The 23,442-nt window shown below is 55.5% G+C and overlaps 2 protein-coding genes across 20 annotated transcripts in view; one reads left to right on the forward strand and one right to left on the reverse strand.

Annotated features, from left to right (window-relative positions):
• The window catches only part of EPS15L1 (epidermal growth factor receptor pathway substrate 15 like 1), an 87,477-nt gene that overhangs the window by 32,396 nt on the left and 31,639 nt on the right, over positions 1 to 23,442 (forward strand). For 9 of the 11 annotated variants that reach the window (XR_005214169.1, XR_005214168.1, XM_037818222.1 and 6 more), the window contains 10 exons: positions 7,593 to 7,826; positions 9,701 to 9,858; positions 11,987 to 12,143; positions 12,575 to 12,660; positions 15,243 to 15,315; positions 15,977 to 16,138; positions 16,700 to 16,897; positions 18,049 to 18,213; positions 22,084 to 22,207; positions 22,987 to 23,037. Coding sequence is in view for 9 of the 11 variants with exons in the window: in XM_037818222.1 (XP_037674150.1) it covers positions 7,593 to 7,826; positions 9,701 to 9,858; positions 11,987 to 12,143; positions 12,575 to 12,660; positions 15,243 to 15,315; positions 15,977 to 16,138; positions 16,700 to 16,897; positions 18,049 to 18,213; positions 22,084 to 22,207; positions 22,987 to 23,037 (1,408 nt within the window). In the remaining 2 variants the exon portion in view is untranslated. The other 2 variants (XM_037818231.1, XM_037818230.1) reach the window with 2 other exon arrangements.
• LOC119520411 (vegetative cell wall protein gp1-like) lies at positions 645 to 14,523 on the reverse strand. 9 transcript variants are annotated; one of them, XR_005214173.1, is made up of 4 exons: positions 11,124 to 14,012; positions 9,140 to 10,560; positions 6,976 to 7,426; positions 645 to 689 (listed from the first exon to the last, which is right to left on the reverse strand). XR_005214173.1 is itself a non-coding variant. In XM_037818232.1 (2 exons), exon 2 carries the CDS (start codon positions 8,640 to 8,642, stop codon positions 7,836 to 7,838), a length of 807 nt encoding a protein of 268 aa, XP_037674160.1. In that variant the 5' UTR covers positions 8,643 to 10,560; positions 11,124 to 14,523; the 3' UTR covers positions 7,702 to 7,835. The 9 variants fall into 9 exon arrangements, 2 of the variants coding, with proteins under 2 accessions (XP_037674160.1, XP_037674161.1); XR_005214172.1 differs by lacking the exon at positions 645 to 689 and having other exon boundaries at positions 4,353 to 7,426; positions 11,124 to 11,990; positions 12,456 to 14,012; XR_005214177.1 differs by lacking the exon at positions 645 to 689 and having other exon boundaries at positions 4,353 to 7,426; positions 9,140 to 10,210; positions 10,468 to 10,560; positions 11,124 to 14,011.

The following is a 23,442-nucleotide window of genomic DNA, read 5'->3' on the forward strand; positions in this document are numbered from 1 at the left end:
TCTTTATGTTTTCTCTTCCTCGATTAATCCATTACTGCCTTTTTTTTTTAATTAGTTCCTTTTTTGTCTTTTGTCATTTTGATTCCCTTCTTTCCTTTTCTCTGTATTTTTTAGTTGTGTTCTTAGCGGTTACCTTTGTAATTACCATGAACTCCTTGAACCAATAGCAAACTACTTTGACTAGTACCAGCCTAGTTTCAGTCGTGTACAGACATAGCTGCCTCCCTCCCCCTTTGTATTGTTATTTTCTCGTCTGCCCGTTAACATAGCTTTTAAATGTTATTTTACACATTTGTCTGTTAAGTTACATGGTGGGGGGGGGAAGCATTTACAAACCAGTAGGACGGTAATACAGGATTTTATACATACCTGTGTAGTTACCTTTACCAGTGTCTTTATTTCCTCTTTTGTTTTCAGGTTAGTGTCTAGTGTCCTTTATTTCAGCCTGAAGGACTCCCTATAGCAATTCTCTCGGGCAGGTCTTCTCATAACAAACTCTTTCAGCTTTTATTTGTAAAAGTCTTCATTTCTCCTTCATTTTATATATATATATTTTTTATTGAGATTGTTCACATACCATACAGCTATCCAAAGATCCAAAGATCAGTTGCCCGTGGTACCATCATACAGCTGTGCATCCGTCACCACAATTAATTTTTTTTTTCAATTTTTAGAACATTTTCATTACTCTGGAAAAGAAATAAAGACAAAAAAAGGAAACTCAAATCCTCCCGTACCCCTAACCACCCCCCCTCCATTATTGATTCATAGTTTTGGTATAGTACATTTGTTAACTGTTGATGAAAGAACGTTAAAATACTACTAACTGTAGTACATAGTTAGCACTAGGCATATATTTTTTTCCCTATATATCCCTCTATTATTACCTTGTAGTTATAGTGTCATACTTTTGTTCTAGTTCATGAGAGAGATTTCTAATATTTGTACAGTTAATCATGGACATTGTCTACCACAAGATTCACTATTTTATACATTCCCATCTTTTAACCTCCAACTTTCCTTCTGGTGACATATGTGACTCTGAGCTTCCCCTTTCCACCACCTTCACACACCACTCAGCACTGTTAGTTATTCGCACAACGTGCTACCTTCACCTCTGTCCATTTCCAAACATTTAAGTTCACCCTAGTTGAACATTCTGCTCATAATAAGTGACTGCTCCCCATTCTTTAGCCTCGTTCTATATCCTGGTAACCTATATTTCATGTCTGTGAGTTTACATATTATGATTAGTTCATATCAGTGAAACCATACAATATTTGTCCTTTTGTGTCTGTCTTATTTCACTCAATATAGTGCCCTCATCAGCCCATTTTTTTTAAGACGGTTTTGTTCACACACCATTCATTCCATCCTAAGTAAACAATCGTCGGTTCCCTGTATAGTCATGTATTTATGTATTCAGCACCATCGCCACTATCTATATAAAGACATCTCCATTTCTTCCACAAAGAAAAAAGAAGAGTCAAAGAAGGCAGAGAGACAAAAGAAAAAGAAAAGAGAAAGCGAGAGAAAAAACAAAACAAAACATGTCAGCTAGAAAGCAACAAAAGGAAAGATAGCATTAAACTAAGGTAGAATAAAGAATCAGACAACATCACCAATGCCAGGAGTCCCAGACCCTATGTCATTCTCTCCCATCCCCCCATATGCACTTAGCTTTGGTATATTGCCTTTTTTATATTAAAGGAAGCATAATACAATGTTTCTGTTAATTATAGTCTCAGTTTTTGTTGATTGGATTTTCCCCCCAAATCCTGCCCTATTTTAACACCTTGACATTCGTTCTACCTCAAGTGAAAACATATTTGTACCTTTTATTACAATCATTGAACACTCTAGGTTTCCCTGAGTTACACAGTCCCAGTCTTTATCCTTTGTCTTTTGTTAGGACCACATGGTCCTAATCTTCCTCTTTGAGCCGTGCTCACAGTCATCCTTGTTCAGTGTACTTACACTGCTGTGCTGCTATCTCCCAAAATTGTTTTCCAAACCTTTCACTCCTTTCTTTTCCTTTCTGTCTGCAGTGCTTCCTTTAGTGTTTCCTGTAGACCAGGTACCTTGTTCACAAACTCTCTCATTGTCTGTCGGAGAATATTTTAAGCTCTCCCTCATATTTGAAGGACATTTTTGCTGGATATAGGATCTTGGTTGGTGGTTTTTCTCTTTCAGTATCTTAAATATATCACCCCACTTCCTTCTTGCCTCCATGGTTTCTATTGAGAAATCCCACAGTCTTATCAAGCTTCCTTTGTATGTGATGGATTGCTTTTCTCTTGCTGCTTTCAGGAATCTCTGTTTATCTTTGACATTTGATAATCTGATATTAAGTGTCTTGGCGTAGGCCTATTCAGATCTATTCTGTTTGGGGTACACTGCCCTTCTTGGATCCATAGTTTTATGTCTTTCATAAGAGATGGGAAATTTTCATTGATTATTTCTTCTATTATTGCTTCTGCCCCTTTTCCCTTCTCTTCTCCTGGGACACCAATGCCATGTACATTCCTGATTTTCGTTTTGTCCTTAAGTTCCTGGAGACATTGCTCATATTTTGCCATTCTCTTCTCTGTCCTTTTGTGTATAGGCTTTCAGGTGCCTTGTTCTCCAGTTCCTGAGTGTTTTCTTCTGCCTCTTGAGATCTGTTGTTGTATGTTTCCATTGTGTCTTTCATCTCTTGTGTTGTGCCTTTCATTTCCATAGATTCTGCCAGTTGATTTTTCGAACTTTTAATTTCTACCTTTTGTATGCCTAGTGTTTTCATTATATGCCCCATCTCTTTTGCCATATCTTCCCTAAGCTTTTTGAATTGATTTAGTGTTAGCTGTTTAAATTCCTGTATCTCAGTTGAAGTGTAGGTTTGTCCTTTGACTGGGCCATAACCTTGTTTTTCATAGTGTAGGTTGTAGTTTTCTGTTGTCTAGGCATGGTTTCCTTGGTTACCCCAATCAGGTTTTCCCAGACCAGAACAGGCTCAGGTCCCAGAAGGAAGAAATATTCAGCATCCGGTTTCCCTGAGGGTGTGTCTTAGAAGATTGGTACACCCTGTGATGCCTCAGGTCACTGTGGTTTTCTGCCCAGTGGGTGGCACCTGTCAGCCTGTAACTCCAGACTGGTGTAGGGAGGTATGACCATGGCTGTTTTCCCCAGGCTCTGGGGTCTGATTCTGAATGGAAGGCGGGTAGTAGAGCTGGGCCCCACCCCTTTTTCCTCTTAGGGAAGATAGACCCTCCCAGGGGGAGGTCATTAGCCTTTCAGTGGTCTCTTTCTCTGCCTGTGCTATCTCCACCCTTGTCAGGGTCAGAACACTGGGAACTGAAAATGGCTGAGGCTTTCTCCACTGAGCCGAAACAGGGACAGAAAGCCCCACTCAGGGCCTGTCCACGGCCACCCTCTGGCTCTCCAAGGTCAGTCATCACCCAGACCTCTGTCTGCTTGTTTTGGACTCAAGCAGTTCACATTTGTTACTTAAAATGCCAGTTGGAGCTCAGCTGAGCTACATATGCTTGCCGAGAGAGAGCTTCTCTCTGGCACCAGCAGGCTTTGCAGCTCGGCCCATGGGGGGAGGGGGCTCCCGGCTTGGATCCACAGTTTTTACTTACAGATTTTATGCTGAGATCTCAGGCATTCCTCCCAATTCAGGTTGGTTTATGATGGGTGGATGGTCACATTTGTCCCCCTGCAGTTATTCCAGGCTATTTACTAGTTGTTCCTGGTTGTTTATTAGTTGTTCCAGGGGGACTAACTAGCTTCCACTCCTCTCTATGCCGCTGTCTTCTACCTTGCCTTCATTTTTTAAAAATAAAATATTATTTTATCCGTTTTATGTATGCCTTCCAGTGGCATTAATAATGTTACATTAATTAATTACAGTCATAGTATAGTCCTGCATTATCCTGATACATTACCAAGACTTTGTACTTATACCAAACAGAATTTCTGTAATCATTAAGCAGTAACACCCATTCCACCCCCTCCCCTAGTCCCTGGAAACTTCTATTCTGTTTTCTCTGTCTATGAATTTGCTTATTCTAGACATTTCATATCAGTGAAGTCATACTATATTTATCCTTGTGTGCCTTGTTTATATCACTTATCATAATGTTTTCAATGCTCACCCATGTTTAACATGTATCAGAACTCACTTCATTCTTTTTTATTAAGATTTATTCACATACCATCATCCAAAGTGTATAAAGTATATAATCCATTGATCACATTGCCATCATATAGTTGTTCATTCATCACCCTGATCAATTTTTTTTAACATTTTCCTTGTACCAGAAAAAGTGAAAGCAAGAATTAAAAAAACCAGTAAAAACAGAACACCCAAATTGTCCCCCCCATTCTTCCTTTAGTTTTTTTTTTTTCTTTTTGCCCCTGTTTTTCTTCTTAACCATCCATACACTGCACAAAGGGGAGTGTGGTCCACATCACTTTCCCAATCACGTTGTCCTTCATGTTTGAAGGTTAATTTTCCTGGATATGGAATTCTTGGTTGACAGTTTTCCCGTAAGTCTTTAATTGTGCCATCCCACTGTCTTCCGGCTCCATGGTTTCTGGTGAGAAATAGCTACTGATCTTACCAGGGATCCCTCATGTGGGACAGGTGGCTTCCTTCTGGTGCCGTCGGAATCCTCTCCTCATCTTTGCGGGTCTGGGCTTCCCTGGCGTGGATCTCTTAGGGTGTGTCCCGCTCGCTGGGAGTTCGTCACACTTCCTGGATGTGTGTGTTCGTGTCTTTCATCAGATTTGGAAAGTTTTTGGCCATCATTTCTCCAAATGCTTTTTCTGCCCCTTTGTTTCCCTCTGACCTTCTGGGACTACAGTGGTTCGTATGTGGGTGCCCTTGGCGGTGACCCCAGGCCCCCAGGCTCGGTTCCTTTTCCGCCGTTAGTTTTCCTTTCTGCTCTGGCTTCTGCTGCCTGACTCTCGAGTCCACGGGGTTTTCCTTCTGCCTGCTCGCGCCCGCTTTGGAGTCTGTGCTGTGAGTTTTTCATTTCAGTGACTGTACTTTGCAGCTCCAGTTCTGGTTCTTTTTTTATAATTTCTGTCTTTACTTTGTTCAGACAACATTTTCCTAATTTCTTTTAGTTCTTCGTGCATGGATTCCTTGCACTCACTGCACATACTTAAAGCAGTTGGCTTCAAGTCTTGGACCAATAAATAGTTCCAACGTATGATACACTTCCTCTGGGTTAGTTTCTAGCAAATTCTTTTTTTCCTATGAATGGGCCCTAGTGTCCTGTTTCTTTGTGTGTTTTGTAATTTTTTTGTTATTTTTGAGAACTGGATATTCTGAGTATTATGTTGTTGTAACTCTGGAGATTGACTTTCCCCACTCCTCTGGGGTTGATAGGATTTTTTTCTCATGGTCTGTGTGTTTTTTTAATCATCGTAAGCCTTATGATTACAACATTTACAAACGTCTCATCCACCTAAAGCCTTATGAGTTGGCAAAAACATCATGACCAACCACACATAATTCAGTGGTCTATGATTTTATGTGGTTTTGAATAGCAGTTTAAAGACAGCCCTGAATTACAACTTAGTCTGACTTGAATAGTAAAGAATTTAAAAGCAAAATTTAACTTGCTACTGTATCTTGTCGCACTGGCTTTTAAAAAGCATCCAACCTTATAGATCATCTATAAAATATGAGAAGTGTTCAGCATTCTTTATTTTGCATTATACGTAAACCACACCAAAATGCCTTTTTTGAATTAAAAGGCAACTTTTCAGATACAGGGAATTTTAATTAGATTTACACAATTAAGACCAGAAAGATAAAGTGGACATAGCTAGCTTATTTTAAACAGGCTGATGAACACCAGCTGAAACCAAGTGAGTCTTGCTCTGTTCTATGAGACAATGAAGGGGTTTCCTTAGTATTTAAATATATTCATAAAGCCAGTTATATAACTCTAAATATAAAACCAATCCCCTATAGGTTGTGAGTTGACATTCACCTTTGTCTTTGTGAAAAGTTGAACAGCACTAATTCAACCTAGCATCAAGTCCAGTTAAACCTTTAGAAGGGGAACATAGTGATAACACTTGCCAAACCAGAATTACTATCAAAATTCGAAAAGCTTGATCATATTCATTTAACTAGAAGCTGAGTTTATTTACCTCAGGACTGTCCAAGAAAAATTATGCCATTCACGATCTGAATTCTGTGTGAGATCAGTTTAAGTATGGTACCTGTAAAAAGGTCACAAGACATTTCTTTTTTGTAATAAATAACTCAGTGACCAACTATTACTCATTAGTAGCTTTTCTGAGATGAGCTATCAGTCTTCTTAATGCCAGCAATGATCATTTTGTTCCTGGGATGTACTTCTTGGGATTTTCCAAATACTCCTTCAGTGTCTCCTCTTCCCAAGCGATGGCTTTGTTCTTGTTGCGTCCGTGTGAGAGAACCCAGGGCCCCGACCTGCCTTCTGCCCAAACAGACCGTGCAGGTTTGGCCCAGTCTTGTGCTTGCCTCCCGTTCCCACGGCGTGGCACTGGGCACACTCCTGAACAGAAATCTTCTTGCCCTTCTCATCCTCACCCATTTTGAATTCACTCTTCCGGTCGTGCACGAGACGGAGATCCCTGCTTGGAAGCCGAACGTCCTGCTCTCTACAATAGGATTTTTTGTTTGTGTTTTGTTGTGCTGTTGAGGGCTGGGGCCAGCAGTGTGGATGTTTTCCCAGCGAGTTTTTCTCCCAAGCAGGTAACAGAAAGTGTAAAATAGAAAAACCTGCGTGTCTAGGTGCGCCGTGTTTAAGGCTCCTCTGCGGCCGTTCCTGAGGAGGTTGGGGCAGCAGCCGCCTTCGGAGCTGGCCCCAGCGAGCAGATCCAGTGATCAGAGAGGAGCCCCTGCCCTGCCCCGGGTCCCCCCAGTGGGTCGCCCTGGGAGCCCGGCTGCCGACCCCGCTGCTGCCTGTCCCGTGCCCGCTGCCAGCTCACCGCAGTCACCTCCGTTCTCCAGCCCCTTCCTCCAGCTCTTCCCTGGGAGCTGCCCAGTGTCCCCCGTGACTCCAGAGTTCCCAGATGGTTGACTCAGACTGCTCCTGCCTGTTCAGTCATCGTTTCGGCGGTGGGACTGCTTCCTGGAGCGTCCTCCTCTGCCGTCTTCCCACCTGCAATAAGATTTTAGTCCTTGTTTTAGACGGAGTTTGCCTTCTCTCCCTGCCCGTTTTCAGCCCAGTTTGCCCATTTGTGGCATTTTCTGTGTCTCCTAAGTGTCTTGGAGGACAGGCGACTTCCAAGGCTTTCTCTCAGATTTGGGGAACAGGAGCCATGGGGCCCTCACGTTGGGGGAAGGGCCACGTGTGGCGTCTGCCCCGAGGGGACTCTTCTCTTACTTCAGACTCCTGTGGTTGAGCAGGTGTCTCGGGAATTCAAGCCTGGAAGATAACTGATGAGGAGAGATTTACTTTACTCTCTTGAGCTGGAAACATCCCCAGAAAGAGCCCTTGTCTCCTGGCAGTGGCCAAAGGAGCGTGCCACCGGCCCTCCCGGGTTCTCCCCGGGCCCAGCCCTGGCCCCCGGCGCCTGAGCCTCACTCTCGTTGGCACTCGCAGGCCATGCACCTGGTGTACCGAGCCCTCGAGAAGGAGCCCGTCCCCTCCGTCCTGCCCCCGGCCCTCATCCCGCCCTCCAAGAGGAAGAGGACCATCTTCCCGGGGGCCGTGCCCGTCCTGCCCGCCAGCCCCCCACCCCGGGACAGCCTGCGCTCCACCCCCTCCCACGGCAGCGTCAGCAGCCTCAACAGCACCGGCAGCCTGTCCCCCAGGCACAGCCTGAAGCCAGCGCAGGTGAGGGGCTCAGGGGTGGGGTGTCCCCCAGGCGCAGCCTGAAGCCGGCGCAGGTGAGGGGCGCAGGGGTGGGGTGTCCCCCAGGCGCAGCCTGAAGCCGGCGCAGGTGAGGGGCGCAGGGGTGGGGTGTCCCCCAGGCGCAGCCTGAAGCCGGCGCAGGTGAGGGGCGCAGGGGTGGGGTGTCCCCCAGGCGCAGCCTGAAGCCGGCGCAGGTGAGGGGCGCAGGGGTGGGGTGTCCCCCAGGCGCAGCCTGAAGCCGGCGCAGGTGAGGGGCGCAGGGGTGGGGTGTCCCCCAGGCGCAGCCTGAAGCCGGCGCAGGTGAGGGGCGCAGGGGTGGGGTGTCCCCCAGGCGCAGCCTGAAGCCGGCGCAGGTGAGGGGCGCAGGGGTGGGGTGTCCCCCAGGCGCAGCCTGAAGCCGGCGCAGGTGAGGGGCGCAGGGGTGGGGTGTCCCCCAGGCGCAGCCTGAAGCCGGCGCAGGTGAGGGGCGCAGGGGTGGGGTGTCCCCCAGGCGCAGCCTGAAGCCGGCGCAGGTGAGGGGCGCAGGGGTGGGGTGTCCCCCAGGCGCAGCCTGAAGCCGGCGCAGGTGAGGGGCGCAGGGGTGGGGTGTCCCCCAGGCGCAGCCTGAAGCCGGCGCAGGTGAGGGGCGCAGGGGTGGGGTGTCCCCCAGGCGCAGCCTGAAGCCGGCGCAGGTGAGGGGTTCAGGGGTGGGGTGTCCCCCAGGCGCAGCCTGAAGCCGGCGCAGGTGAGGGGTTCAGGGGTGGGGTGTCCCCCAGGCTCTGCCCAAAGCAGGGGTGTCAAACCCTCTACCCCAGCCATTTGCAAGTTGGTCTGCCCTGCCTCCGGCCCTCCCCACGCTGCCCTGCCCCAGCCGCCAGCCTCTCTCCTTGCTGGTCCCCCTGCCAGGAGGTCCCTCCTCAAAGGAGCCCGGCGTGTCCTCTGAGCGGGCACCGGCCTGCCTGGCCCTGCCCCTGGTCCACTCTCCTTTTCAGGGTTCCACAGGACACGGCTGACACCTGACCTGTTTCATCAGGCATTGGGTGTGCCCCGCCCCCGTCAGTTTGTGAGAACGAGTCGTTCCCGGCTGTCCCCTCAGCATCCAGGACAACACCCGGCACTTAGGGGACACTCCGGGAACACGCGCTGGCTGGTCAGGGAGGGGGAGGTTACGCCTGGGGCCCCCACCTCTCTGTGTGACAGCGTTTCACATGTCAGGAAAGATGCCACTGCTGAGGTCAGAGGTGGTGCCCAGGGACCCTGCGTGGAAGGGACGCCACTGAGACGGTCCGACACGTGCTTGGACGCGAGTGGCTCACCTTGGGGCCAGGCAGCGTGCGTGGCAGTGGTGGGGAGAAGGCAAGCTGGCCTCAGGCCACGCCACGGTCCAGAAACATGGAGTGAGACGGTCGTTTTCCTCCACAAATGGCACTTGGGTTGAGTTTGGGTTTCGACTCGGAGACTTGTTTTCAGGGAGGTTGCCCCTGGGATGAAGGTCACAGCGTCTCCCTTGCAGGGCAGCTGAGCCAGGGACAAAGAAGGGTGGTGTCCAGTGTCCTGGGGGTGGGCAGGGGGTGCCAGTGCAGGGGAGGGCTGCACGCGGCTGGCCCTGGCCGGTGTTCAGTGGACAGTGCTTCCAGAACGGGCGCCAGGCGCTCCCCGCAGGCGGGTGGGAGGCCGAGTGGGTCTCTGCCTCTCGCCTGAGCTGAAGGGGAGCCGGGCGGCGGGTGGGCGGGAGGCACATGGCCGCAGGTGCCGTCTGCTCAGCCCAGGATCTCGCAGAGGCCTCTGTGCTGAAGCACGCGTGGAAGTCCTTCAGCGGTCCTGCCGTTTGCTGGTTGAGAAAAGCTCGGGGCTGACTGTGTGGAAACTTCTTCCAGCCCTCGGTGAGTTGGGTGGTGCCGGTGACTGATAAGATGCGCTTCGATGAGATTTTCCTGAAGACCGACTTGGATGCGGATGGCTACGTGAGCGGCCAGGAGGTGAAGGAGATCTTCATGCACTCCGGCCTCTCCCAGAGCCTCCTGGCGCACATCTGGTGAGCGCGGGCAAGGCGGTGCTCGGGGCGGGGGCCGGGGGCCCGGCTGGGCGGACTCTCATGGGGGGCTCCCCGCTCCGCAGCCTCTGGGACGGCCGCAGGGCCTGGGCTGGCACCTCCCTCTGGCGTCACGTCTCCGTCTCGGCTCTCACTGGTGGTGGGGTGAGCGGGGGGCACGGGGGGACGGCAGCCCTCTCCCTCCTAGCCAGGGGGCCCCCATCGTCCCTCCTGTGAGCTCTCGGCTGATCTGTTGAAGGGCCGGAATCAGTGGTTGCTGGCGGCTGTGCTCCTTCCACAGCCGTTGGGGTACAGAGAGTAGCAGAGGCCCGGAAGGTTCCGGCAGCCCTGTGTTCTGTGGAGGTCAGAGACCAACCCCCGGGTGGAGGGTGAGCCCCTGTGAGTGTCCCCCCTCTCCTCCAGGGCGGTGGGCTGTGGCGGGGAGCGTTCCCCAGCTTCCCCTTAGAGCCCCGGGCCTGGAGGGCTTCCCGCAGGCAGCAGGAGCCAGAGCCTCGTCTGCTCCTGGAGAGGGTCCCCGAGTAGGTGGTGAAAGCCACATGCCGGGGACACTTGGTGTCCTTCCTGGCTGTGCCTCCCAAAGGGGTCACTCACCAGCATGGCGCACACTCAGCAGGGGAGCCAGGCCCCATACGGCAGTCGGGACGGTCCCTGGCAGCCCCTCATCGCGAGGACGCCCTCTTCACCCTGAAACAGACAGACAGGTGACTCAGATGGTGATGTCATGCCTCAGGCGGAAGGCAGAGGGTCAGTGCAGGGGACACTCGGCATCCATCCAACCTGGACATGCGGCAACAGGTGGAAGACACAACACAGCCAGGAACGCGCTTGGATCGGAAGGAGGAAAAGTGAAGCCGCCCATGCAGGGAGCTAGGGAGACGGCCAGGGACAGCGGCATGGCCATCTCAGCTGACCTGCACGGGGCTGGGGAGGAGGCCGTGGCCTCCCTGAAGCAGCCGTGAGCACCCGAGGGAAGGAGGCTGCGAGAGGGGAGCAGTGAAGGAGGCGCCCACAAGCAGCCGGGGCCTCATCTGTGCGTTTGGGGTCAGTCAAGCGCCGACATCCCAGGGACCAACCCTCCCGTGCGGCTCCTGGAGCGGCGGCCAGGCGCAGAGAAGGGGCCGTGGGCCCAGGGCAGGCCCAGGCTCGGCCAGAAAACCAGAAAGAAATGGCGGCAGCAAGACCCCGTCACCCGGCGCTGTGCTGGAGCGTCATCAGGAAGCTCACAGGGTAGCAGTCGTGTAAATTACCTTCAAACAGCCTTTATCCACAAAACTCAGTGGGCTCGCTGCATTCCGCCACGTTCCGCTCTCCGCGCACTGGCCACGTCGGGTCTCGGTCTGTGTAAACACCCCCACCTCTGTTGTTGCATTAGAAACAAGTTGTGTGGCTTTTGCGGCAGCTGTAGACATGGTGGGAAGTGACAGGCTGCGTGGAGAGAACACCTGTGTCCCAGGCATGGCGATCGCAGTGCTGTCGGGTTGAGCTCCCCTTCCCCAGAGGGCCTCCTCCTCCACCAGGCTGGTCGGGGAGCGCCTGCCGGCTCTCGGGGTCGCTGTGCTCTGCCCCTTGGCGGGTTGTGCTGCCAGCCGCTCCGTGTAGTGTCAGCACAGCCCCCCACATCCCCACAACCAGAAGGCCGCCGTCTGCACTGTAGGAAACCGCCAGAACGGGGCCCACAGCAGGGCCGTGGCTGTGCTGCTTCAACTTCCACCTCCCGGGGTTGTGGGGGGCCCTGTCTGGGGGTGGCGCACGCAGCCTCGGGGGGGAAGGAAGCAGCTGTGCCCCAGTCACCCACCAGCGCTCCCAGGCGTGGGCAGGGGCTTCTGTGGGGCTCCATCCTGGGCGAGGATCCCTCCCTCTGGCTCCGGCAGCCCCCCTGGACACCCCCTCAGCTGGGATGCTCTCCTGGGGCTCTGGGGGGTGCCCCACGGGCCCCTTCACCCAGGAGGGCTGCTCGCCGGCCTGGGGTTCCTGAGGCCCGTGGTTTAGATGCTCCGTAGAGAAGGAGCTGCAGCCCACCCTGTCCCCCGCGTGCTGGGTGCCGGGCCCCAATCCTCACTGGCAGGTGGAGTCGTCTGTGGTGTGTAACTGACGTCCCTCGTCTCTCCAGGGCTCTGGCAGATACGAGGCAAATGGGGAAGTTAAGCAAAGACCAGTTCGCGTTAGCTATGTATTTCATTCAGCAGAAGGTCAGCCACGGCGCCGACCCCCCCCAGCTCCTCTCGCCCGACATGGTCCCGCCCTCGGAGCGCGGCACACCCGGCCCGGTGAGTTGCCACGGGGTGCCACCCTCAACCACCACGGGGTGGCACTGCGGCCGCACGGGAGCCCCACGCGCAGCCCCACGGTCCTCCAGCCGAGGCAGCCCGGGCAGGACCACCCGGGGAGGGGGCCGGGACCCCAGTGCTCCCCAGGGCAGGCCACAGTGCTCCCTGGGCTCATCCCGGGTGAGGCCGGGAGGGGGCTGGACCCCAGTGCTCCCCAGGCCGGGCCCCAGTGCTCCCCAGGCTCATCCCGGGTGAGGCCAGGAGGGGGCCGGGCCCCAGTGCTCCCCGGGCTGGCGGTCGGCAGTTTGCTACCTCATCCTGTGAGCTAAGGATAAGATTGTTTCATTCCCGGACTTTGAGACCCTCTAATCACTGCTCTGTGGTTTTGCCAGTTTGATGATGAATAATTTCATATTTGCATTGTATTCTAGGAAAGTTCCACTTCTCTTGTGTCCGGAGAGTTTACTGGTGTGAAAGAACTTGATGACATCAGTCAGGAGATCTCGCAGTTACAGAGGTGTGTGGGGAACGTTTCCTTCGTGATCCGACCGCGCTCGCTCCTTCCTGGGCCCTCACTGGGACTAGCCAGGGCCTGGGAAATGTGCAAGAGAGGGATGGTTAGAATTCTGAGTTTATTCAGAAGAGCTCAAGTGGCATCAGCTCTTGAGTTTTTTTGTTTTCCAGGGTGGTAAAATATACAGAACGTAAGAGTCATTTTCACCATTTTGAGTGGACCATTCTTTGGCATTAAGTCCGTTGACAAGACTGTGGAACCATCACCACCGTCCGTTCCCAGACTCTTCTCGTCGTCCCAAACCGGAACTCCCGCTCAGTGAGCAGTGACCCCATCCCTGCCAGCCACCCCTCTGCTCTCTCTCTGTGCATTTGCTGATTCTCAGCATTTCACGTAGAGACCGTACGGTGTCTGTCCTTGTGCTGGCTCACTTTACTCGCCGTGACGCCTTCGAGGTCCAGCCACACTATCACACGGTGGCCCGCCTCACTTCTCTTTACACCTTCTTGTCGGTTTTTAAATCGGCTTAGTGAGCTCGAGTATTTCCCTCTCAGTTTGGTTCCTTTTTGGCCCAGAACCTACCGGCTGGGCCGCCGTGGCCTCAGGCCCGGTGTTCAGGCCACCCTGTCCCGGGCCTTTACCGAGCAGTAGGCTCCTGACTCAGCCGCCGCAGCAGGCGCTCCCTCAACACGGCCACGGTCACTTTTGTCCCCCTGTGGTAAAAGCAGCTGCGTCTCGTGGGCTGTAAACTGCCCAGGTCCGAGAGCGCCCCAGCTGCTCCCGGCCTCGGCCTTCCCATGCCCATCGCTGTTTCCCCTTCGGGCACCTCCTCCTTGGCTCTGGGTGGGAGTCGGCGCTGGTGGCTTTGGAGCAAAGCAGGAGGGCCTCAGGCTTTGCCCCCTGCTGGAGGGGGTCGGACACGTGACCAAAAACGCAGACGGCTCTTGCTTCTCCAGCACATGTGGTTCCCGCCCACAGCCTGAAGGGTCTCGGGCACCATTTTTAGAGGCCTGGTGTTCTGTCTGTCTTCCAGCCTTGGCTCTGGACAGGTGGTTTGATATGCGGCCGGTTACATCTTCGCCTCAGTCCCGTACCTGAGGTCGGACCCCCCCTTCATGCACAGTTCAAATGGAGGCCCCAATTCTGCTGTGGCCCCGGGGGCAGAGTTTTCCAGAAACCAGCCCACAGAACCAGACAAGGATGCTGCAGCCCTAAAGCTGGGCCGGGACAGAAACCACAGGGTGCTAGGCAGAGGCTGCAGGTGGAGGTGGGGGGGGGGGGTCCCGTCCCTCCAGGAGGCAAGACAGCAAGGCCCTAAAACCCCCTCTTTCTGCAATTGAAGGTGGTCCTCTGAAGTTGTACTTAGAGGGGGCGTTGTATCTTGGGGGTTAGTCCCTCGGCGTGTGGGAAGAAGACCCTCGAGGGGCTCGCTGTTGCTGCTGTGCAGATCAGGGACCCAGGGGGCTCTCTGGCGTAGACACTCTGGGTCCCCTCGGGCAGGCATCGGGGTTTGTTGGGCTCTTGGAGTTCATGTCTCAGGCCACCGCTCGGGCCCAGGAGGGGAGGCAGGCTGGGAGCTGTCTGGGGGAGCCGGGGTCCGGCCGAGGGGACAGGCTGAGCCCCACGGAGCACCCAGTGGACAGCACAGGCCGGCCCCAGGGGGAAGCTGCTGGGCACCCCACGCGGTCAGGGCCCCTCGTTCCACATCGCCGCCTCCTTGGCCCCCGGGCCTCTCCACACTTGGCCCCATGCTCCCCAGCCCAGCTTTCCTTGCTGTCCCTTTGTCTGGAACACTCCTCCTCCGGCCCTCCCTGTTACATGGACACTCCGCTTCCTTGTCACGTCGGCCCTTTCTCCATGGCCGTCTGTCCACACATGTCTCCCCGGGACCTGGGGGCTCCCGGAGGCAGGGGCTTCCCGCAGTGTCCCAGGCTCCTCCATGCCGCAGGGGTGCTGCTGAGCATGCCACGCTCGGTGTTTACTGCACACTCTGTGAACAGGGGCTTCGGAGGCCGTAGTAGTTTCCTATTGTGACATTCCTGGATGCAGCAGCGTGAAACGGCCCCAAGGCTCCAGCTCACGGCTCTGAGGGTCACGAGCCACCCAGCTCTCGGCTCAGGCCTCGCACGGCCCCGTTAAGGTGTCGGCAGAGCCCGGCTCCTTAGCCTGGCATCCGGGCCCCTGTTCCCTTGCTGGCTGTCTGCCAGAGGCTGCTCAGGTTTTTCCCACGTGGCATCCCCATCTGCATTCACCAGCAGCCTGGCGAGTCCTCCCTGCTGTCCCTCCGGTGTCCTCTTCTGCCACGAGGTGCAGCAGAACTTGGCTTCTGGGAGGCTCGTGCTTTTAGATTGGGGGAGCGGCTCTCGGCATCCTCACAGGCCCCTCCCACACACGGGCAGATGGGGTCACAAGGGTGGGGCACCAGGGGTCATCCTTAGCCCCCTGAGAGGGTCACCCAGGGTGGGTTGATCATGGGGACCACAGAATGGGGTCCTGAAAAGTCGGGGTGGGGGTTATGGACACCTCATACTCACTTGTCCACTTCCTCCCTCCACTGACGAAATGAAACTTTTCCAAACATTCAGAGAGAAATACTCACTGGAGCAGGACATCAGAGAAAAGGAAGAGGCCATTAGACAGAAAACCAACGAAGTCCAGGTGAGAACACGCGCCCCTTAGACGTAGAGTGGAAAAGCCCCTTCGGTGGGGAGGTTGGCACAGCTGGCAGAAGGCGACTCCTGGGGGCTTAAAGAGGGTGTTTTGTAACTTTTCCTCTAACCACGAACGGCGCCTCTTTTTCTGTTGAGGCGTAATCCCTGTAAAATAAAATCTGCGATTCTACCCATTTTAAAGTGAGTGAATTAGTGACATTCAGCACGTCCACTGTGTTGTACTACCTCCACATCTGTCTCATTCCAGAACATTCTTTTCTCCCCATAAAGAGCCCCCGTGCCCGGGAGCAGCTGCTGCCCCTCCCCTCCCCAGCCCCTGGCTGCCCCGGCCCACTTTCCCTAGAAGGAGCCCTCTGTCCCCTGAGCCTGGTGTGTTTGAGTTCAGCGGGGGCTTCTGGAGTGTTCCTGCCGGTGCGTCTCAGAGGTGGAGGGACGAGTGGAGGCTGTGCAGACAGGCAGCTGCCTGGGCTCAGAGCCGCCCTGCTCCCTGCCGTGCGGCCCGGGGCAGGTCCCCCAGCGCCCGCCCTGGGCTCAGGCAAGCCAGGCAGCTCCGCAGGACGGCTCCGGGGCTCGGGCCAGGGCCATGGCAGCGCTTTCTTGGCCTGGCCTTGCTCCAGCCGATCTCAGTTCACGCAACTCACCCTTAGGAGCTGCAGAACGACCTGGACAGGGAAACCAGCAGCTTGCAAGAGCTGGAAGCCCAGAAACAAGACGCACAAGACCGCCTCGACGAGATGGACCAGCAGAAGGCCAAACTCCGGGACATGCTGAGCGATGTCAGGCAGAAGTGCCAGGACGAGACGCAGCTGGTGAGCCTGCTCCTTGGACTGGGGGGCTTCCATCCCGGGAGGGGGCTCCCCTGGGTTTCTGCAAGCACACAACGGCCTTGCAGCTCCAGGCTGCAGCGTCCTGCTGGCTTTAGGCTTGCCACCTGCAGTGTCATTTGGAAAACGCCGGGGTGTTTTGTGGGCCACTCTGCCCCCCAGCCTGTGTCTCTAGAGATGAAGGCCCCCAGGCGAGCCTGTGCCCCGTAGACGCCCCACCTGAGATACGGGGGCCTCCTCTCCCTCCTGGGGCCTGCCCTGCTCGTCAGGACTCTCCTGGCCTCTCCCGGGGGCCCGGGCTGGGTCCCAGGTCACATGCCCCCTCCCTGCAGGGTGATCCTCGGTTGGTTAATCAGGATGGCACTCTCTGCCTTGGTGCCTCTTGTTCTGAGGCTAAGAAAGAGGCCTGGAAGGAAGCCGCTGGCCTGGGCTCCCTGTCAGGACCCCACATCCCCGGGTGGCACTCTCCTGGGGGTGTCGCTGGGAGTCCCCTGCCTGGTTTGCGTTTCCTCTTGAACTGTGAATGCTTCTGATGTGTCCTTTCAGATTTCGTCATTGAAAACACAAATCCAGTCTCAGGAATCAGACCTCAAGTCCCAGGAAGACGATTTGAACAGGGCCAAGTCCGAACTGAACCGACTGCAGCAAGAGGAAACCCAGCTGGAGCAGAGCATCCAGGCTGGAAAAGCCCAGCTGGAGACCATCATCAAGTCTCTGAAGTCCACCCAAGAAGAGATCAATCAGGTAGCTCTCCGCAGAGTTCCGGGGCCTGCTGCGGACAGAGTGGGGCCACGTGGCGATCGGCCGTGTCTGCACTGCAGCTGCAGCTTTCCCCTGCTCTCACCTCCTGCTCACCCCAGAGGCTCTCCCTGGGAGCTGCCTTCCCGGTGTAGAGAGGAAATGCCAGGGACCCCCCACCCCACCCCCGTGCATGCACCAGCCTCACGTGACTTGGCCTTGCCGTCCTTCCACCCGCCCCACCTGAGCGCAAATTGCCGTGGGTGAGCAGGCAGGGCTGGGGAGCAGCCCAAAGCAAACGGCTTATCCGGAGGAAGCTTCAGGCTTTGGAAACGGTCTCGCCAGCCCGAGGCTCACACTGGCAAGAGGGCCAGGGTTGAAGAATAGTTTCAACTCTCTCCATACCCGTCCTTTAAGATAGTGACTGAAACGCGAGTGTGTTGGGAGGCGCCACCCGGTCACACGCATCCCCTCTGCAGACCCGTGTCCCGTTCCTTCCGCTGCCCAGGGCACCCCACGCTCTCTCCATGCTCCAGGACACGCAGGCCCGCAGCCGCCTCTCGCCAGCAGGAGGAAGGGCTCCTTTCCTGCCCTCCTAGTACAATGTCAGACTTGCTCGCTGGCCCTGGCATGTCCGTCTGTCCTGCAGAGCGGGCTGTGGTGCTTGGTTAGCTCAGTGCTCTATCTTGGCAGAGGAGAGTCAATCCCTGCATTGTGCGTTGTGTTAGCATCTTTAGGGTCGTTTCAAATCCCTTCTCTCCCAGCCCTTGGTGTGCATAAACGCGGGAGAGGAGCCAGGCTCAAACATGGGTCGTGGCTGCTGATCCCAGGGGTGTGTGCCCACAATCTCTTGTGCTCCACGTTGGAGACAAGGAACAGAGAGATCAGCCCACCTGCCTGGGCCACACAGCGAGCTCAGGCAGCAGAGACACGCCTGGGTCCGTCGGGCGTCAGAGATGCCTCTCTCTGCAAGGGGGCGGCCCTTGATTGTCGTCTTGAACAGACTGTGGGTTGAGGTGTTGTACAGACCCCACGAGCATCGTTGGAACAGGCTCCGCTCTCGGGCTGCTGGTGCGGGGAGGCCCCGGGGGAGGGCTGGCTCTCGCCCACCACGTGCCCGACCCCGCGCCTGACGCGGTGCTCCCCTTCTCCCACAGGCGAGGAGCAAGCTGTCCCAGCTGCACGAGGAGCAGCAGGAGGCGCGCCGGGGCCTGGCGCAGTTCGAGGAGGTCCTCAACGGGCCCCATGGTGCTGGTGTGCCCACTCTGGCTGAGCCGAACGAGGGCAGCACTCTGACGGAGAGGGGCGGCTTTGGAGCCACGGTAAAGGCGGGGTGGGCGCGCGGCCACCCCCCTTAGTGCGGCGAGTGCCCCCACCCCACACTGCAGGGTTTGCCGCCAGCCGTGCCCCCTCTGGCAGCAGTTTCCTTTGTTCCCACCGCTGCCCCGTCTTCCCTGTGCTTCGCCTCCCGGGTCCACACTGGGTCTAGTCCTGGCCCACAGGACCGAGGCCCATGCAGGACCTGCTCTTCCGCGGAAGCTCCAGAGGGCCTCGCAGACACAGCTTCACGGGATCAGCGTCTTCACGCACTGCCGAGCCCTGGATGCCCAGCTCAAGGGGCAGAGGCCATGCCCGTGCATCGGTCTGCATTTCTGCAAGAGGCGCCGAGAGAAATGGCGGCCGGCCCTCACAGGGCCTTGCTGCTGCAGCTCCGAATTGGCTTCTCTCCGGAAATTTTGGTTCCACGTGTAACCTCAGCACTTTACCTCTGCCCCTCGACCTGGGGCACCGATTCAGGCCGGCAGGGAGGGTCCAGGCCTCTTGGGGTTCCCCGGGCTCTCGAGCTGCTGACATCCAGGCAGAGCTGAAGCTTAACCTCCTTCCCGGTGCCCGCGTCGGCCATGGCAGCCCTGAGCCCGCAGCCTCTACCTGCTTCCCAGAGCCTCCAGCTCTCTCTTCCGGGCTCCCCCCAGCTTCCCCTTCCTCGCCACTACGCTCCTGGGTGCCTCTTCCTCCCTGCAGCCAGCAGGCCCGCTCTTTGAGTGCGGCGCTCCGCTCTTCACCGTCACTTCCTGGAGTGTTTCTCCTCTCTGTAGCCTCGTTCCTGGTCCTTAGACTTTCTGGGGACTTGTGTTCCCAGGTGGCCATGTCCCCTTCCCCTCCCCTCGTCTGTGGCCAGCACTGGACGTGCTGCTTCTCGCCGCCACCCGCAGATCGTCTCTCCTCTTGGAGTCACAAGTGGGTGAATTCATTTCTGCTCTCATGCCCACTGTTGGCTTTGTGCGTGACTCTTCCCTTCTTAACTGCGAGCATTCCTTCTTTGTTCCGCCGTGGGTCGGCTGAGCCGGGATCCCCACTTCGCTCTGACTAGCCTTGGTGTGTCACTGCTTCCCAGCTGCTCCCCACAGCCGTGGGCGCCTTGCCTGCTGTTCCGTGCGGCCTCCGTCTGTGGACGCCTCACCGTCCCCTCCTGCAGGTTCTCACGGGGTTTCCTGGGATAGAAGTCGGCAGTGAAGTGGCAATTTGCCAGCGGTCAGGGATTTTTCCACTGACTTTTACTTTTCTGACTGTTTTTGTTCATCTTTTAAACGGGGCAAAGTTTACATGATCAAGAAGTGAACCTTGGGGTGTTGGCATCAGAGCTGTTACATAGAAACTTGCCACCAGTGCCTGAAAGAAAAACAGTATTTATCTTATTGTACAAATACAGTTTTCAAAGCATTTTCTTGGTTTGTTTCCATTTCTTATTAAACATTTTGAAGAGGGATTTTGTTTTCTCCTGAGCATTTCAAGCTTCCTCCAGAGGAGAGAGTACCCTCTTAGCCGTCTTTGGGGGTTTTGGGGCTGGGGATTTAGTGCCCCCAAAGTAGCATAACAAAAGAGATGCTTCTAGAGCTTTCTTAGTAGGCAATTTGGAAAGTGTACTCTACGAAAGCTGCTAAGTTGTCCCGTTTAGCGTCTGAGAGACCCAGAGTGTTCTTGAAGTCGTGTTGGGGTGTTGCGTCTCGTCTGATGGTGAGAACCCTGGCCTGGTGCCCTTGAAGAAAGCACCCAACCAGCCCGTCTGCTAGAGCCAAGTCCCCACCATAGACTTGAGCCCCACTGAGGAGTGGCCGTGAGACCAGGTCTTTCTCCAGCACGTCTAGCCCCCGCGGTGTGCTGGGCCCGTTCTTCCATCATTAAATAGGAATTCTGCAGGCTGGTTGCAGGGTAACTGGGAATAGGCCGTGGTGGGAGCACTTCCACCACGGGAATCTGCAGATGCCACAGAGCAGGGCTCGTTTCCTCAGAGAGCAGCCCCCGGCGAGGGGACGGGAGAGCAGAGCAGAGGGCCATCTCCTTCAGCCCGGCCTCAGCCGCTGCATGGCCCTGGGGCCCCCGAGTTAGTAGATGGTGAGAGGATTATGACAGTGAGATCTTGGCGGGGCAGGAGGTGAACTGAAAGCTAACCATTTCTGCCAGTATCTCCGTAGGCTTCCCCTGGAGGGAGGAGGGGTGATGGTGGCCTCCAGCTGCCAACTGCTAGGAGCAGATCGTGAGGGCAGCGTGGTTCATGGGCCTCGTGCTCCCAGCCCCGGCCTCCGGGCTGGAGTCGTCAGAGGCCCCACCTCTGCCCTGCCCCAGCACAGCCCTTGTAAGCCAGCGCCCGTTAACCACCTAGAAGCTTCCATCCTGAGGCACTCACAGCTGAGCCCAGGGCGCCATCCCCTTCTGTCCTCCGTCTTGAGCTCCGCCAGGGTGGGAGTATTTGCTCCGGGAGTTGGCAGCGTTACTCCCGAAACGCTTGCTTCCTTCCCAGCCCAGTGTACCAGGGAAACTGAGCTTCCTCGGCCCCCTCACTCCTGTCCGCGTTGCTCCGTGTCCCGGGACGCCACAGGCCGTCAGCAGGTGCGTGTAGCTTGCTCTCGCTGGCACTGAGACACCCGGTCGGAGCCCGTGCCCTGTCCACAGATGCTGTCCTCGCACATCTGTACTTACTTGCCCAAGAACCCAACTCGGGTTTCCCTACCTGGGGGAGCCCCATGTTTGGAGGCTCCAGGGAATCTTTCCTAGGTAAGACAACTGTTCCATACTCGTTGGAGGGCAGGGATTTGGTTCATTCTTGATGCCAGAGCTGAGGAAGACAGACCGCCTGCAGGCTCGTCGAGAGCCGAGACCCCCGGCTTCCTTGAAGAACCCCGGCTTCCTCAAAAGCCTTCCTGATCCGCTTGGTCGGCTGCCCCGGGGCCCTGGCAGCCTCGGCAGCAGACTCTCTGTGGCACCTTTGACACAACCCCCCCTTAGCCATCATCCATATCTTCCCAGAAGCCCCCAGCCGTTTGGTGGTTTGATTTGGGTCATTTGGAATAATGGGTGGATTTTCTAGCCTCAGGGGGGCTGGGTGTTTGTGCTCTTCTGTGTCACTGTGAAACAGCCACATCTTCGCCAAGGGTGTGTCTGTGTCAACCAAAATACCGTCATGTTCTCTAAACCCAGTGCGGTGTTCCACAGATCAGCCCCTTTCAGGGCATTTTCCACTACAAAGATGTGCTCTTAAAAAGTAAATAGTTTTTCTTCTGGCTTAAGTGTGCTTGTTTCTTTCTAGAAATAGCACTTTTTTAAAAAAAAATGCAAAACATCCTGTGCTTCAGTAGTTCTAACTGCACAAGAGCCTGTTTCCTCACCACGTGTCTGCAGCCAGCACGTTCTTTGGTGGGGAAGCTGCAGTTTGTAAAATGCCCACAGAGGCCCCGCTCCCCAAGACCCACACGGTTGGGAGGGTGGTTTGGAATGACACGCGCTACGGTTCTCAACTGACCCTTTGCATTTGCTTGATGACATTTCCAAAATCAACATTTTTTTTTTATCCAATGACTTTGTTAATGAGCTTTTTTATTTTAGAATAGTTTTAGATTTACAGAAAAATTCTGAAGATAGCCCCTAGAGTTCCCGTTTACCCTCACTCCTGTTTCCCTCTGTTGTTTATGTCCTACACGGGATGGACGTTTGTCACAACTGATGAGCCAGTGCCCGTGATTGTGGTTCAACCAAAGCCCATCCTACGAGATGCAGTAATTTTTTCAAAAAACCCCCTCTCTTCAGGATCATGCCACTTACACGGGAAACGCAAATCAGGGGCAGAATTCTGCGTTCTGACTGATGTTCAATTTGAAATAATCAAATCCCTGCCCTGTTTCTCCACAAAATTGCAGGACGACCCTTTCCAAAGCAAGGCCTTGTTGTTCCGCAACAACACCCAGGAACTGCACCCGGACCCTTTCCAGGCGGAGGACCCCTTCAAGTCTGACCCATTTAGGGGAGCCGACCCCTTCCGAGGTACCTCCCCCAATGCCCCCTTCCCCGCTGACAGCCGGCCGTGCGCTGGCGAGAGTCGTTTCACAGTCAGGAAAGCAGAAGTGCCGCCACGTGCGGTGTGCAGTGGAGGAGGCAGGGGATGCGCTGCCAGTGGGGGCCCCCGTGCAGCTGTGCAGGGGGAGGAGCTGCGGGCTCCCAGCGAGGCCCCGAGATCCAGGGTGGGGGTGGGTGGGGGGGTGGGCTTAAACTCAGCCCCCTTGGATTTCCATCCTGCCTGTGGCTTAGTAATCTCATCTGTGCTCCCCTCCCAGGGTTGAGGTAATCAGATGCAACAACGGCTTTGAACAGATCTGGTCACTGACCACAGATTCCTCATCCCTGTGAGGGTCCGAGGGCGATTTGTCAGGAGTCGCGCACAAGTCGAGAGCAGTCACCACAGAGAAGCCTGGAAACGAGATGTCCCAACATTTCCCCATTTTTCAGGGCAAAATAGCATTTCCAGAAAGGCCGTTTGTCCCTTTCTGCAAAAGACGCAGAGGCAGGGGGCGGGCCACGATTTGGCAGACATGTCCAGGGGTTCCTGTCCGTTCGGGTTTCAGATCTGGGGTGAAGCATCTTAGTTCCAAGTGGCGAATCGGGCAGCTCTGACCTGTGGCGCCCTGGCCTCATCATCTCTCAGGGACAGGGCTATCCTGATGGGCCTGGTGGCCGAGCGTGTCGGGTGGGGGCTGGCCGAGGACAGAAGGCCCTTCATGGCACCTCTGGGCCATGGAGCTGAGCATCCTCTCCTGTCCTCCCAGGTGACCCGTTCCAGAACGACCCTTTTGCCGAGCAGCAGACGGCCTCAACAGGTGAGGGCTCTTGTTGGAAGCAGGGGTTTGTGGGCAGATCCTCGAGACATTCCCTTCCCGGAGTGGGCTGAGGAGGGTGGACAAGCACCCAGCTCCTCTGCTAGACCCTGCCGTGTGGCACGGGGGCTCTTGGTTCTGAAGGAGCCTCTCCTGTTCACACTTGTTTGCCCCATGGCGAGGAGAGTTGCCAGAGCGGCTTCTGGCCAGCCTGGCGGGAGTGCGGCTGGGCCCACAAACCTGGGGTGGGGTCTAGGGGCCCCAGGCATGCCGGCAAGCGGGGGTCCTGCTCACCTCTGCCCACCTCAAGGAGCCGAGTGGAGGATGCTATGGATACGATGCACAGATAGTGTTGCTCTTTGATTGTTTTTTAAACCCGCTTCTCTGGCTTGTGTAATTTATACACAG

Source organism: Choloepus didactylus, chromosome 25 (genome assembly GCF_015220235.1).
Source record: "Choloepus didactylus isolate mChoDid1 chromosome 25, mChoDid1.pri, whole genome shotgun sequence".
Classification (NCBI taxonomy): Eukaryota; Metazoa; Chordata; class Mammalia; order Pilosa; family Megalonychidae; genus Choloepus; species Choloepus didactylus.

Bases quoted from the DNA above. Each gene is read 5' to 3' on its own strand.
- LOC119520411 (XM_037818232.1), bottom strand. From the start codon at position 8,642: ATGGCTGGGGTAGAGGGTTTGACACCCCTGCTTTGGGCAGAGCCTGGG.